We start from the raw sequence: 12,750 nt of genomic DNA, 5'->3' as shown, positions 1-12,750 counted from the left end.
CGCTATTGAGCCCAAGCCCACTCATTACAAAACGACGTCGTCTTACCTTCCAAGTTCCAACCATGACCATTAGTCTTCCTCTTCCCAAACACAGTAGAAAAAACCTCCCGAAAACCCTGACTTTCTCTCTCTAAAGTAAAGTTTCTCTCTCTAAGGTGGTTGTAATGGCGGAGACATCATCGTCGACGGCGGTGGTAGAAAGGAGAGGAATACCGGCGGCAGCATTCGTCGAAGATGTCCAGACTTACCTTAATCAATCTGATCTCGATGTTAACTCTGCTCTCGCTTTCTTTCAAGAACGGTCTCTTTCTCTCTCCTCTACTTCTTTTTTCCTTTTTTTTTTAATTCAAATCTATTTTGAGGTTTAATTTTCAGCTCATTTCACTGCATTTAAGGATTAATTAAATTTTTATGCACTGATTTTTTTTATATGAACAACTTTTGACAAAATATATGAGTCAATTAAGTTGGATTAATTAAGTTACTATTTGCAATGAGATTAGTGAAATTAGTTGAATTAATTAGGATTTTATTTGCAATTTTATGTGTCATCTCCATTTTTGTGGCCAATATACGAGTCCAAATTTCATTAATAGTAGTTGCTCAAGTTTCGGTCCGAATTTCATTAGTTGATTATTAGTTGCTGCGTCGTTGAACTTCAGTTCAAATATTATCAGTAGTTATTGATGAATTCTATTACTTGTTTAGTGGCCGGATTTCAGCTTGCACAGTGGAAGAAAGGACATCTTTGTCATTGATAGTTTGGACTTTATAGACTAATATATTCAGGCATTATTGTCCTTATTATTTTTCCTAGCTCGTTTTTAGATTCGTGTTTGGATGTTTGATTAGGTTACTGGTAATTTTTCGTGGCAATGTCGATCTTGGTCAAAGTAGGAGTTTGGTCATCAACACTTTAATTTGGACACTTAGGGTGTGATTGTACCAAATCATGAGTAGCCAAATATTGTACGTAAGAGGAGTCTATGTCACTCGTTGCTGAGTCTGAGGGACAATGATTTTCGCGCTGAAATTATTTCTTTTTTCCTGGTTATGGTTCAAAAAGTTAATAAGAACATAGGTGCTTCATCTATATATTAAACCATTGGGTGTTTATGGATGGTTTCATGATTTGCATTTATGGATGACCTTGTATGCCAAAGACGAATTAATTGTCTTGAAATTGTCACAGCTAATCGGATATTTTGTGCATCCTTAGACCTTGTGTTGGAAACTACATTGGTTTCTTAATACAGTTTGTGTTGTGAAACAGCATGTTTGTTTCTGTTATCCTTATCCCTAATTAACTGAATTCATTGTAGAAAAGGTTATAATTAAAAGTAGAAGAATAATATTTACCAGTATAATACCGTACCTTAATTGCTGCTTGACCCATCTGTGGCAATTCTTGTTAGGCTTCAGCAATACAAGCTAGTAGAGATGAAACTTCTTGCGCAGCAGAGAGATCTTCAGGTACCACTTTTATTCCATTTTTCTTGCGAGTTGATTGACTATGGAGTTGAGTGACTGGGTCATTGTATGTCATCTGGGATGTGGCATGTATTTTGCTGATAAATTGCAATGTTTGTATTATACATCTACTCCTTTGTCTCTATAAGTATATAGGCCACATTTAACAGAGACAGTTTACTTCAATTTTTAATTTTTGCTTCTCCACATTCCAATGTAATCTTATTTGGAATTCGTAGTTACAAGGGGAATATGATCTTGATGGGATGACCTAAAGTAGAAATATACGGAGAATGTTCGTGCAAGTTTGTATTGTCCTCAACATTTCAAGTGACCTAAGCTAATCAAGTGGCATGATCTCTAGTTTGAATTTAGCAAATTAGAAGAATTAGACAAAGATTAGTATACAAATTCATCACAAAGAGAATACAAAGAACAACACCACATAGGCAATCCCCAAATGCAACATAAATTATAAGTATATAACCAAAGCAAACAGAATAAAAAAAAAAGAAAGAAAAAAAAAATCAGTCCATGCTTTGCATAGGTTTTCAACAAAAATACAAGCAAAAAGTACAAATAACAAAGAACAACAGGAAATGTTTCATATAAGAGATCAACAAGCAAAGGTTGAAATGTTTTTCGTAATCAAGGTAAAGACAAATTATCAAACCATTAGAAGCAGAGGACATCCTCCCAAATTTTAGGTGTTTCTAGGCCTTGAGCTTAGCGATGGCATCAACTTTACTATCGAGCAGGAATTTTGCGAAAATTTCAATTCCAAATGCCATCATCTTCTACAATAAGATGTAGCCATTCATCTTTTGGCTTTCCTTCGGGATTTGGGCAACAAAGGGCCCTTATGACAGATGGTGAATATGCGCAAAAAAATGTTGAAAATTATGTGAAGTTGTTTAACTTGAGATAAAAACTTAGAAAATCAGAAATTTCATTAAAAACATGTACCTAAAGAATGTTTGGTAGGTAAAATAGTAATCGAAATATGCATGTTGATACTCCATTAAAAAAATAATAAGCGGATGTTGTGTGATGTTGCGTGCGTGCGCGCGCGTGTGTAAAGTTGATTATCATACGTTAGCTTATGGTTATGTATGATTAGATTGAACATAATTACTACTTTACTACCTTTCTCCTCTTCTGAAGATTGAGCTTTATCATCAAGAATAACTATTACTGGGCATAGTTGAGGGAGATTGAGAATATGGTCCAGCCGTCCAGGATATTAATCTAAGGCTTGCTGTAGAGGATGGCAATTTTCCTAGATGCTCACATAGAGTAGCATTGAGAAAATCCAATCTTGCATGTAGAAAGACACTTGATCCATTGAATCCATGATTTCTTAACAGTGAGACCAAAAGAACCCATAGTGAAATACAACTTAACATACAGGCTAACTACAAAGACAACCAAGTTGAAGGAAGTAACAAAGGCATGTTAACTTGATGGAATAGATGAATGTGAGATATTGGACCTTGGAATCTGGAAGGTTTGGCTCATAGTTGTCATTGTTGGATGGCAAAGTGATTCAAAGTGTCATCAAATATTTCACCTATTTCACAAAATAAATGAGTATTCTATGTTAGAATGTAACATCTATCAAGTATTATATCACATGTTGATGGTTATTCCCTTTTTTTTTTTTAGCTATTGATGTTAGTGATGGACATTATGAAAGTTGGCATTTTAATTGCAATTCTGTTATCTTCTCAGTATGTAGAGTATGATTTTTAAAAACTTTAATTTTGTTGTAATCTGTGAATTGATGGAAGTTCATGTAGTTTGTTATGTCCCTTATTGGTGCCACCCTAGCACCAGACTGATTTAGTTGTTATATGATTAATACCATGGACTGTACCTTAAAATGTCTCTTTAAGTCCTTTTCAATTTTGGTTTAAGATTTGCTATCCTTCTTGAACCTTTTCCCTCCTTGCCACCAGGCTCCAGTTGGTGGAGTTGAGCAGGGGAATTTAAGGTTAATTCATCAGACACCAAAGCATGAGTTGGCCTTAAAACAAACAATTAGTGCACCTTAATGAATTATGCAATACCATGAGGTAAATTAAGAAAAATGTGGAATTTTCAATATCACGAGGCCACCTTGTGGAATATCCCTTGATATTTTGTAATACTTTTCTTAGTTTGTTCTAGAGCATGAGGTAGATATACTTAATTATCTATCCAATCAATTTTTTTCAGCTGTGTTTGTGCTAGGAATCCTTTGTAATCAAGGTAGAGGCCCTAGATCCATTCCCTTGGCCAAGAGGCCCAAGAGAGGGAAAGAGAGGCATAATTAATTTTTCGCAGTATGTAGAATTGTTTGTAGTTGCTCTTTCAAATCCAGCCAAATTGTTGATACTCTTTTATCTTCAATGAAAATTTGCAATGCTTAGAAATGTAGGCTGGCTTAGCTTAAATTTAAGCATCTAGTTTTACATTCAATTGTTCTGAATTAATGTTCCTTGCACATGTTTTTCAGGCAAAAATTCCTGATATAGAGAAATGCTTGGACATTGTTGCCACATTGCAAGCGAGGAGGGGTTCCGGTGAGGTTCGTTGCTCTAGTATTCATGATCCTCTTATTTTGCATGTTACTTTAGATGGTGGTGCTTTTTTGTTTGTTTGTTTGTTTGTGCTCAAGCTTTAACAGTCTATCATAGTACTGTACTACTGTGTCTCTATATCACATGACAAGTTATTTTTGATTATCTTTCTTTCTTATTAACATTTCTTATTCCGCATTCCTTATTATCTCTCTTAAAAAGTCCATCTACCTCTTTAAAAAAGTATTATAGCCTGTCATTTTAAAATTCTTTTACAGAACGAAGTACTTCCTTTGTTTTTTTAGTTGCTACACTTTTAAAAATTTCCAAAATAGGAAAGTGTAGCAACTACTTCCTCCGTTAACAGTTATCTGCAACAAAGGGGCTATACGCGGACTCCTAGGCAAAACTTTTAAATCATGATTATTGAAAAATAAGGCTATGTGGTTAAGTATAATCCTAACTGAAAAAAAAACAATTAAACAAAAATCGGAACCACCGAAACCCAAACCCACTAAACCCAGAACCACCACCAAAACCACCGGAAACAACCAAACCCACCGAAAACAACAAAACTCAGAACTGAAAACCACCACCAAATCCACCGAAACCCAACCACCAACCCAGCAAAAATCACCACGAACCAAAACCCAACCACTAACCTAGCCAAAATCACCATAAACCAAATCACAACGGACCACCACCACGAATAACCACCACAAACCAAAACCCAAAACCACCACGAACCAAAACCACTAGAAACCACCACGAATCTAAGAAAAACAAAACAACCAAGAAACCCCGAAACCAACCACCAAGAAACCCCGAAACCGACCACCAAAAACCACCGAAAATCACCACGAATCAATTACCCACCCACGAAACCAATACACAACCACGAACCACCTCCACAAATCTGCAAATCCACCCAAAAGCCACCAATTCCAACCACGAATCAAGCAAACCACCCACAGCTTACTAGATCTAAAACCCACTAGAAGGATGGATTGGAATTTGAATAGAGATGAGAGATGAAGAAGATGAATTGAGAGATGAAGAGGAGAGAGAAAGATAATGGGAGCTGATTAATCTGATTATTAGAGTGGGAAGGGTTAGATAATTAATTTAGATTAAGGTTATAATGTTTTGTAATTATGTGTAGTATTATGTGTTAATAATTTTTAAGTGAGGGTATTTTGGTCAATTTAACAAAAAAAAGTTACTAAAATAAGAAAGAAATAAGTTTGTTGCACATAATTGTTAGCACCCTTTTTGGGTAAATGTTGCAGATTGTTAACGGAGGTAGTTAAAAGAAACGGAGGAAGTAGTACTTTAAATTTTGAATACAAGTGCAATCATTATCCACTCTTTAATACTCCCTCCGTTTTTAAATACTTGCTCCATTTCTCCATGCGCGGAGTTTTAGGAGAAATTGGAGAAAGTAATAAAATATGGAGGTAGTGGGGTGAGTAGAAGAATAAAAAATTGTATAAATTAAAAGTAGTGGAGAGAATTTGAGGAAAGAGAATATATGTGGGTCCACTAGATGAGAGAAATTAATTTTATATTGTAAAAACTTTCTAAATTAGGAAGTGGAGCAAGTATTTAAAAACGGTCGGAAAAGGAAAGTGGAGCAAGTACTTAAAAACGGAGGGAGTAGTACTATGTGTTGTTTGCATTGACTTAAATTGAGTTAAGGGTGGTAAAATTTGACTATGTTTGATTGCAAAAGTCAAATATGGTTTATATTGTTGAAAAGCTTGGGTATTTCCTTGTCCTTTACCAACTAGGATTTTTTTTTGGGAGCTGGAGGATAAAAAGAGGAAAAGCTTGTAACAACTGCTATTAATGTGGTTGGTCCTCGTTCTTTCTCTCCTAAAAAGCAATGTTGACTTTGAGATTGCCTTTTGAATTCATTGTGAAGAACTCCATAAATTACTTATAAAGGAGCCTATATGTTTTACTTTCTTCAAAGATGATTATTGAGAATAGCAAGTTTTTAAAGCTAGTTTATATTAATGCATCAATAGAGAAGCCTTGTTCTAACAGAAACACTGTTAAACCTGGACTAACCTATTCCTATTAGGGGTGAACTTGCTAGGTCCATAGGGATCTCCTACGTTATTTCGCTCAAGAGATAAGCTGTATTTGACTGAATTTTAAATATGGCATCTTTTTGTGGTGGAAAAATGTTGCTCCGAAAGAGGTATCTAATAAGCAAAGCTTCCTTGAAACCCAATTGATCAACATTTACGCTTTTCAGGTACTTCCCTAGAAAAATCTGATTCTTTGCAGAGTGTGCATGTTACTCAGATTTTACTCAGATTGGGATAGCTACCTGCCTACCTGGTTTGACATATAATGATTGATTGAACTCCCTCTTCAAACAACAAGAGGTTATCTTCCAATGTTAGTTTGTTAGGCTGCAGCTTCCTACATCTAGGTAGAAATCTGAAACCATCATACAAAGCCACTTTCTTGGATTTATGGAACAGAAATGTTGGATCACCTTGTCTGTCTTCATTCTGGAAAGTAATCTTCTAAATAGTTAACCTTATTTGATACAATTAGCGATTAAAGATGTTTTCTAGCTGGTTGTCCGAATCAGAAATCTACATTATAGAAAATTGTGACTACTATGTTTCTCTTTACATCCCTGGTTTTTGTACGAGCTAACTATGAATAATAACACAAGATATTGAAAGTTATCACTGGAGCTTTAATAGATGTGTAATCATTTGGCCTTGTCAACTAGCTGTCTATTGTCCATTGCTTGGTTTGCTGAATTTGCTCTAGATCAATTTCCAGTGCACAAGGATACAAGCCATTGACCTTATATGTATGTGTTACTAGTGAGCTGCCTCTGCAAACAAGTTTGCTATCAAGATGCCTAGTTGGCTTTCCCATCTATTATACTTTTTTAGTGGAAGGTTTTTTAATTTCACAATCGGTGCTAAATCCTCATTTTATTTTATTTCCATTAGTAAATTAATTATTTTGTTTTTCCTACTAGAATTTTCTGTATGGTGCCTTTAGTCTACAGAGATGAGCTTATTAATTGGTGTGATTCTTCTGACTTCAATCTTGACCGGGACTTGATTTGTCAAATTTGGATCTTTTAGACTTGTCAATATGATGCAATTATTAGGGTTTGAATTGACTTTTATCCGGTATTACATCGTGCTTTAAGAGATCCACGCTATATGATGATAGTTGCTGTTAGGGATAACTGCACATGGCTTGGTCAATTAGCTAACTGGATATTGTACGGTCCACATTAGATTGCAATCCCTCCTTTTTCCAGTCCCCTTTTGAATTTTCTCATAGTGGTATTGTTAGTAGAGATCAAAAGAGACGCGTATCATTACTCTTTTTAACTTGGTGCTTCCTGAGTAGAAAAGACGGAGTAATTTCAGTCTTGGCACTTGCACAGAAGTAGAGCATTGTGTTTAGAACTGATTCCTTCGAGAATCTTATGTAATGTACGTAGTATTTAGACCTGACTTCTGTGTAAACGTGCTATTAGGAGTTGTTTCCTTCCATTTATGGCAACCTGGAATGAACGAGATGGCCATATCATTCCAATTAGCCTCTGAGGAAAATTTACCTTCTAAAGTCAATTATTGTATGAGCTATTGTAGTTTTATGAAACTGACTAGATCTTTGTTGTCTGGATTTTAGTTTTGAAATCAACTAAGACTGACTAGTATAAGATTATATGCCATGCCATAAGAAAAGGGTCTGACTACTTGACTAGTTCCAAATTATAGAACTTGATTACAATAATATTAACTTCAAGTTTCTAGATGGCTGTGTGTACTATTTTTTTTTTCCTCAATGCATTTCTGATTTCAAGAGTTAAGTTGAATTGCACAGTGGTGTAGAATTTGATCCAAAGTCAATGTATTGCTTTGGTCATTGCATTTACTGTTTTGCACCTGGTACCGAAGTATTTTTCAGAAACGACAACCATTTTAATAATATGCAGCCACTGCTAGCTGATTTTGAGGTCTCTGAAGGCATATTTTCACGAGCTTGTATTGAGGATTCAGATTCAGTGTGCTTATGGCTTGGGGCAAATGTAATGCTGGAGTATACATGCGAAGAGGTGGCCCATTATCCTCAATATACTTTTATTACCAAATATATATTGACCCATGCAAGTCTCAAAATATTATGCAACTCTTCTACAGGCCAACACTCTTTTACAAAAGAATCTGGAAAATGCTAAAGCCAGTTTAGAGGTGCTGGTTGGTGATCTACAATTTTTAAGGGATCAAGTGACAATTACGCAGGTTTGTGCCATTAATTGAATGATTTGAATTCCTGTTTGTGTGTGGCATTTTTTTTTAATTTTAAATCACATCACAAAGTATAAGTAATAAGTCCATGCATATCAAATGCTAGTGAATCCTTAAAATGTGTTATATTTGCTTTTGGTTCTTCCGCCCCCTCCTCTCCCTTCCTTTTGGCAATGAAAGGTAGAGGGCAGGACTGCAGGAGACTTCTACAAGTTTTCTCATGAATCATTGGCAATTGGGATGTCATTCAAAATTTTGAAAGGGTTGTTAGGCTACTATAGAAACTGTTGAATAATCCTGAAATCATTGCTTATAGAAACTAGTGTGGTGGTTGATTTATTGCGGAAGGCAACAACCTTAACCACTGTAATTTACTAACTAATGAATTTTCAGGTTACAATTGCCCGTGTTTACAATTGGGATGTTCATCAACGTAGACGCCAAACTGTTGCCTCATCTAGTACCGACAAAGATTCATGAAACAGTCACCAGCAATCCGTATCAGGAGGTGGCTTATCTTCCTCTTCATGCTGAGAGCTCACTTGGACCTCAAAATATGAAGAAGGCTGGTGCATGTATTGTATGTTCCTTCTAGAATTAAATCATGTATTAATCTTATAATTTGAATAATAGTCTTGTTTCATATTCTTCCCACCAGATTTTGGTTCTTTGGTAGTTGAGTTGTGAAATAGTCAAATCTTCTTTTTTGTTCCTTAGTTTTCGATTGGCAGGGATTGGTTTGAGGTGTTGACATTAAGATCATAAAACTTTGTTTTGGCCGGAATTTTGATTGGGAAATTTTGTGTTATCGTTTATCAAAGCTTTGACTGGGTCGGTCATGCAGTATTCTTTATGGAGCATATTGACTCATATTATGTCATTGTTCAAACATTTAACATCTTTAGGTCATAAAGTTAAAGTTGTCTAATTATTGATCAAGCAATTGCGTGAGATAGATGTCAGCAGTTTGTAGTCCTTAACTTAAAAATAGTTCTGTGTTACTCCGTAAATCTTATGTCTCGTGATCACAACCTCACAAGATGAGTCGCTTTACCTAGGACACTAGCCACTCTATGGTCGACGATTTATTCTCCATTATCCACTTTCAAAGTGTCTAGCCCATTAACTTGGCTTTTTATCTTATTTACCAAAAAGTGTCACTTTATCTGTCCTATTAGAAGTTTATATTAAATAAATAAATAAATAAAAAAATCATAGGTATTCTATTGATTTGTTAAAATTAAGAAGAGATTTGGACATTAAATAAGATAAATGATTCTAAACCATTGTTTTATAGTGTTTACTATCATTTTCTTATATTGAAGCAGTCCATACTAGGGTCACCTCAAGGGGGTGCCTAAAACGACATAAATGAAATATGAGTTAAATTATTGAACTTAATTATAAATTATTATAATTACTTTTTTGTTTTTTGGACAAGAATTATACTTAATTGTTGTTATCTCAAAGTAACTAAACTATTTTGCTAACCCCACTTGGTTTCTTTTTGACCCGTGACTGGTGGGGTTAGGCTAATCTGACCATATTTGTAAAATTTAATCTTAATGTAAAATTGTTAATCTTTGACATGATATTATTGAGATTTGTTAATTGTTTGTAAAGATATTTATCAAAAAGAGGTGATCGTGTAATGTTTAAAGTCAAAGCATAGGACTGTTTTTCCTTGGGTTTCCAACTTATTCCTTCTTAGTTTCTGACACCCCACACTTCTTCGTGATCCATGCAGTTGCTGTTTTTGTGTGCTACACCTTTCTTTTTCTTTTTTTTTTTCTTTTTTTTTAATTATTATTGATATATTTTTAAAAAATAAATATATTTATAATTAATTTTGAAGAGCATAACGTAAGTATCAGGTGTTCAAAAGTCAAACATGTAGTCATATAAAAATGTGTTTTACTGTAATTTCTTGGGTTTCCAACTTTAGACTGAGATACAGATACCCGCATTTTCAAGTCGCAAGTTTCTTTGCGGTGGTCTATGCTTGCCTCATCCTTTTTCCATAAAGCACAAGAGATCATGTGGTTTTGAAAATCAGCAAGGAACCATTTTTGTGCATCTAGTTTCTACTTTCTAACCTTAATCATACTCCTTTGTTTTCTAAGATTGCCTTAATTTTATTTTTGAGTCAGCACTAAAAAGATTGGTTTTTTGAATAAAATTTTAATTACCATGATTCCCAAGATTTTTCTATACATTATTTAATATTTCACATATTAAAATAAAATTATCTAATTATTCAATTAATGGTGGATACAAAGCACCTACTTGGACCTTAACTTGTTCTATGCCCAAAATTTATATTACATTCCCTACCCGAGTACTCCAAACATCTTCGGTTCGTAGAATCTGAATGTTAAACCTAAAGGATACAAGTTAAAAATATACCAAATGAGCCAATACTTTATTTGTTGGTTGGACTATGTTTACTACGGAGTATATAATTGGTTTTACCTATACAAAAAAAATTGCCCCACATAAACAACTAAAAGTATTATGCAAAAGAATAGCAAAGATTTAGATACAACGTTTGATTACAAATATTTTCTTAAAAGATAGAAAAAAAAAAACATTTATTGAGTAGACTAATACTAGCATGATAAAGTAGTAGACTATACTAGAGGTTTTGAAAGTGTGAGATGCGATTGGTGAATCTTGCAACACGATTTGTGGCTCAATTAAGTTGTCCATAATACTTACTCGTAGGTGATAGACCTAATTTGGCAGTTTTATTTGGAGAAGCCTTTAGATGTCATGATGAGAAGGTGGGGTTTTCACCTTTTTATTATTATTTTTTTATATTATTTTTTTTTTAGCACTAAACCTTTCCTATCATTTCATTTCATCTTTTATGCTAAAAGATTTGTGTCTTTGGAGCAGTTGCAACTTGGATTTCATTTCATTATTGCAATTTTTGTGCCTCTAATTTTATGGGGGTAGAACTTGTCAACGTTAAAGACATTGACATACCTAGGTCATCTCAACGATCTATATAATTTATTTCAGTACTGGATTATGTTAAATCTTCTTTGATAACTAGTGAAAATTAAAATAATGTATATATTGTTTATAAAAAAATATATTTTATATTAGTTGCAAATTATTTTACCAAATAAACTCGTGTTTTTGATTTTTTTTTTTTAATAGTTATATGTTTGCACCATTCTTGCACGAGGTAATAAATCCAAAATCCTCAACAAAACATAATAATTTTGGGTGCCAACTTTACTATTCTTTAACTTTACTATCCAAAATCTCAATCCTCTTTCTCACTCATCCTAAAACAAGGATCTTACACAATTCTTTCATGGACTTGGTGAATTGAATCAAGCTCCTCTTTTTAGTTGAATATTAATGATTTCAATTAACTATGAATGTCTAATCATGAATATGTGTTAAGAACATTTTAGTCAAGGCACAATATTGTTGTAAGTTACCTATCAGAATTAATGTCTTAGAAGGAGCTCTCTCATAGAATTCTTGATGAGGACATAAGGGTGTGGCTTTCTCACGGATATCGCTCTCTAGTATTTTATTGATGTCTTTCAAAAAAATAAAATAAAATAAAATTATGTTAATTAATTTGTTTTTATTTTTTCTTGATTTCTTTTTTCTACTTGGATGTATTTTCATTATTATTATAAAAGTTAATAATATTAGGTACCTTTAATCTTTAATTATGTTTCTATTCAAAAAAAAAAAAAAAACTTTAATTATGTTTTGACTTAAGATAAGATAGATGGCAAAGATAGAATCAAAAATTTAATACTAGACCAAATAAAAACATAACGATGTAGATTCGAAAATCTTACTACATAAAATAAATAAGATGAAGAGTATAAAACCTAACTTAGAAAAAGAGTAACGTGAATTCAGTGGAAGCAAAATGATTTAAACCTTGATATGACTCATAAAGATCCCTTTATTTATCTTGTCGCAAAAATGGAGATATAGGTGCTATGTCAGATTTAATGCTGCAATAGCCAATGGGAGCACTACTTAACGTAAATTTCATGAAGTGGCCTTACTGTTATTATTGTTAACCTCAATGTATTGTAGCTTAAGTATATTAGAGTTATATCTTGATAAAGTAATTCTTACTTCTTTTTTGTTTTTTTTTTTTTTTTTTTTTTTTGGTTTTTAATATATAGTGTTACATCTAGAATGAACTTTCAATAATTCTTACCGTTACCCAAAAATACCAAGTAAAAACACATACATGGTTAAAAATCCATTTAATTTGCAGCCTTTTCTTTGATTGAAAGAACTAAATTGTGGTGCTACATACCTTATAGGAGTATTAATTCAATGAAATGAAATAATGGACCAAAAGACATAGTAATAGAATAAATTGTATGAAGTTGAAATATTTATATAGTCAAATTCATTCTTCATGTCTA

The 12,750-nt window shown here is 33.4% G+C and overlaps 1 protein-coding gene across 1 annotated transcript; it reads left to right on the top strand.

The window, feature by feature from the left end:
• On the top strand, positions 1 to 9,189 carry LOC110738212 (probable prefoldin subunit 3). Its single transcript, XM_021918583.1, has 6 exons — positions 1 to 301; positions 1,416 to 1,473; positions 3,968 to 4,039; positions 8,020 to 8,139; positions 8,225 to 8,326; positions 8,726 to 9,189. Exons 1-6 carry the CDS (start codon positions 165 to 167, stop codon positions 8,810 to 8,812), a joined length of 576 nt encoding a protein of 191 aa, XP_021774275.1. The 5' UTR covers positions 1 to 164; the 3' UTR covers positions 8,813 to 9,189.
• The last annotated feature ends 3,561 nt before the right edge of the window (positions 9,190 to 12,750 follow it).

The sequence above is a fragment of the Chenopodium quinoa genome, unplaced genomic scaffold (genome assembly GCF_001683475.1).
Source record: "Chenopodium quinoa cultivar QQ74 unplaced genomic scaffold, ASM168347v1, whole genome shotgun sequence".
Taxonomy (NCBI): domain Eukaryota; kingdom Viridiplantae; phylum Streptophyta; class Magnoliopsida; order Caryophyllales; family Amaranthaceae; genus Chenopodium; species Chenopodium quinoa.
The sequence above is the reverse complement of the archived record's forward strand: the minus strand, read 5'-3'. Positions and strand labels throughout refer to the sequence as shown.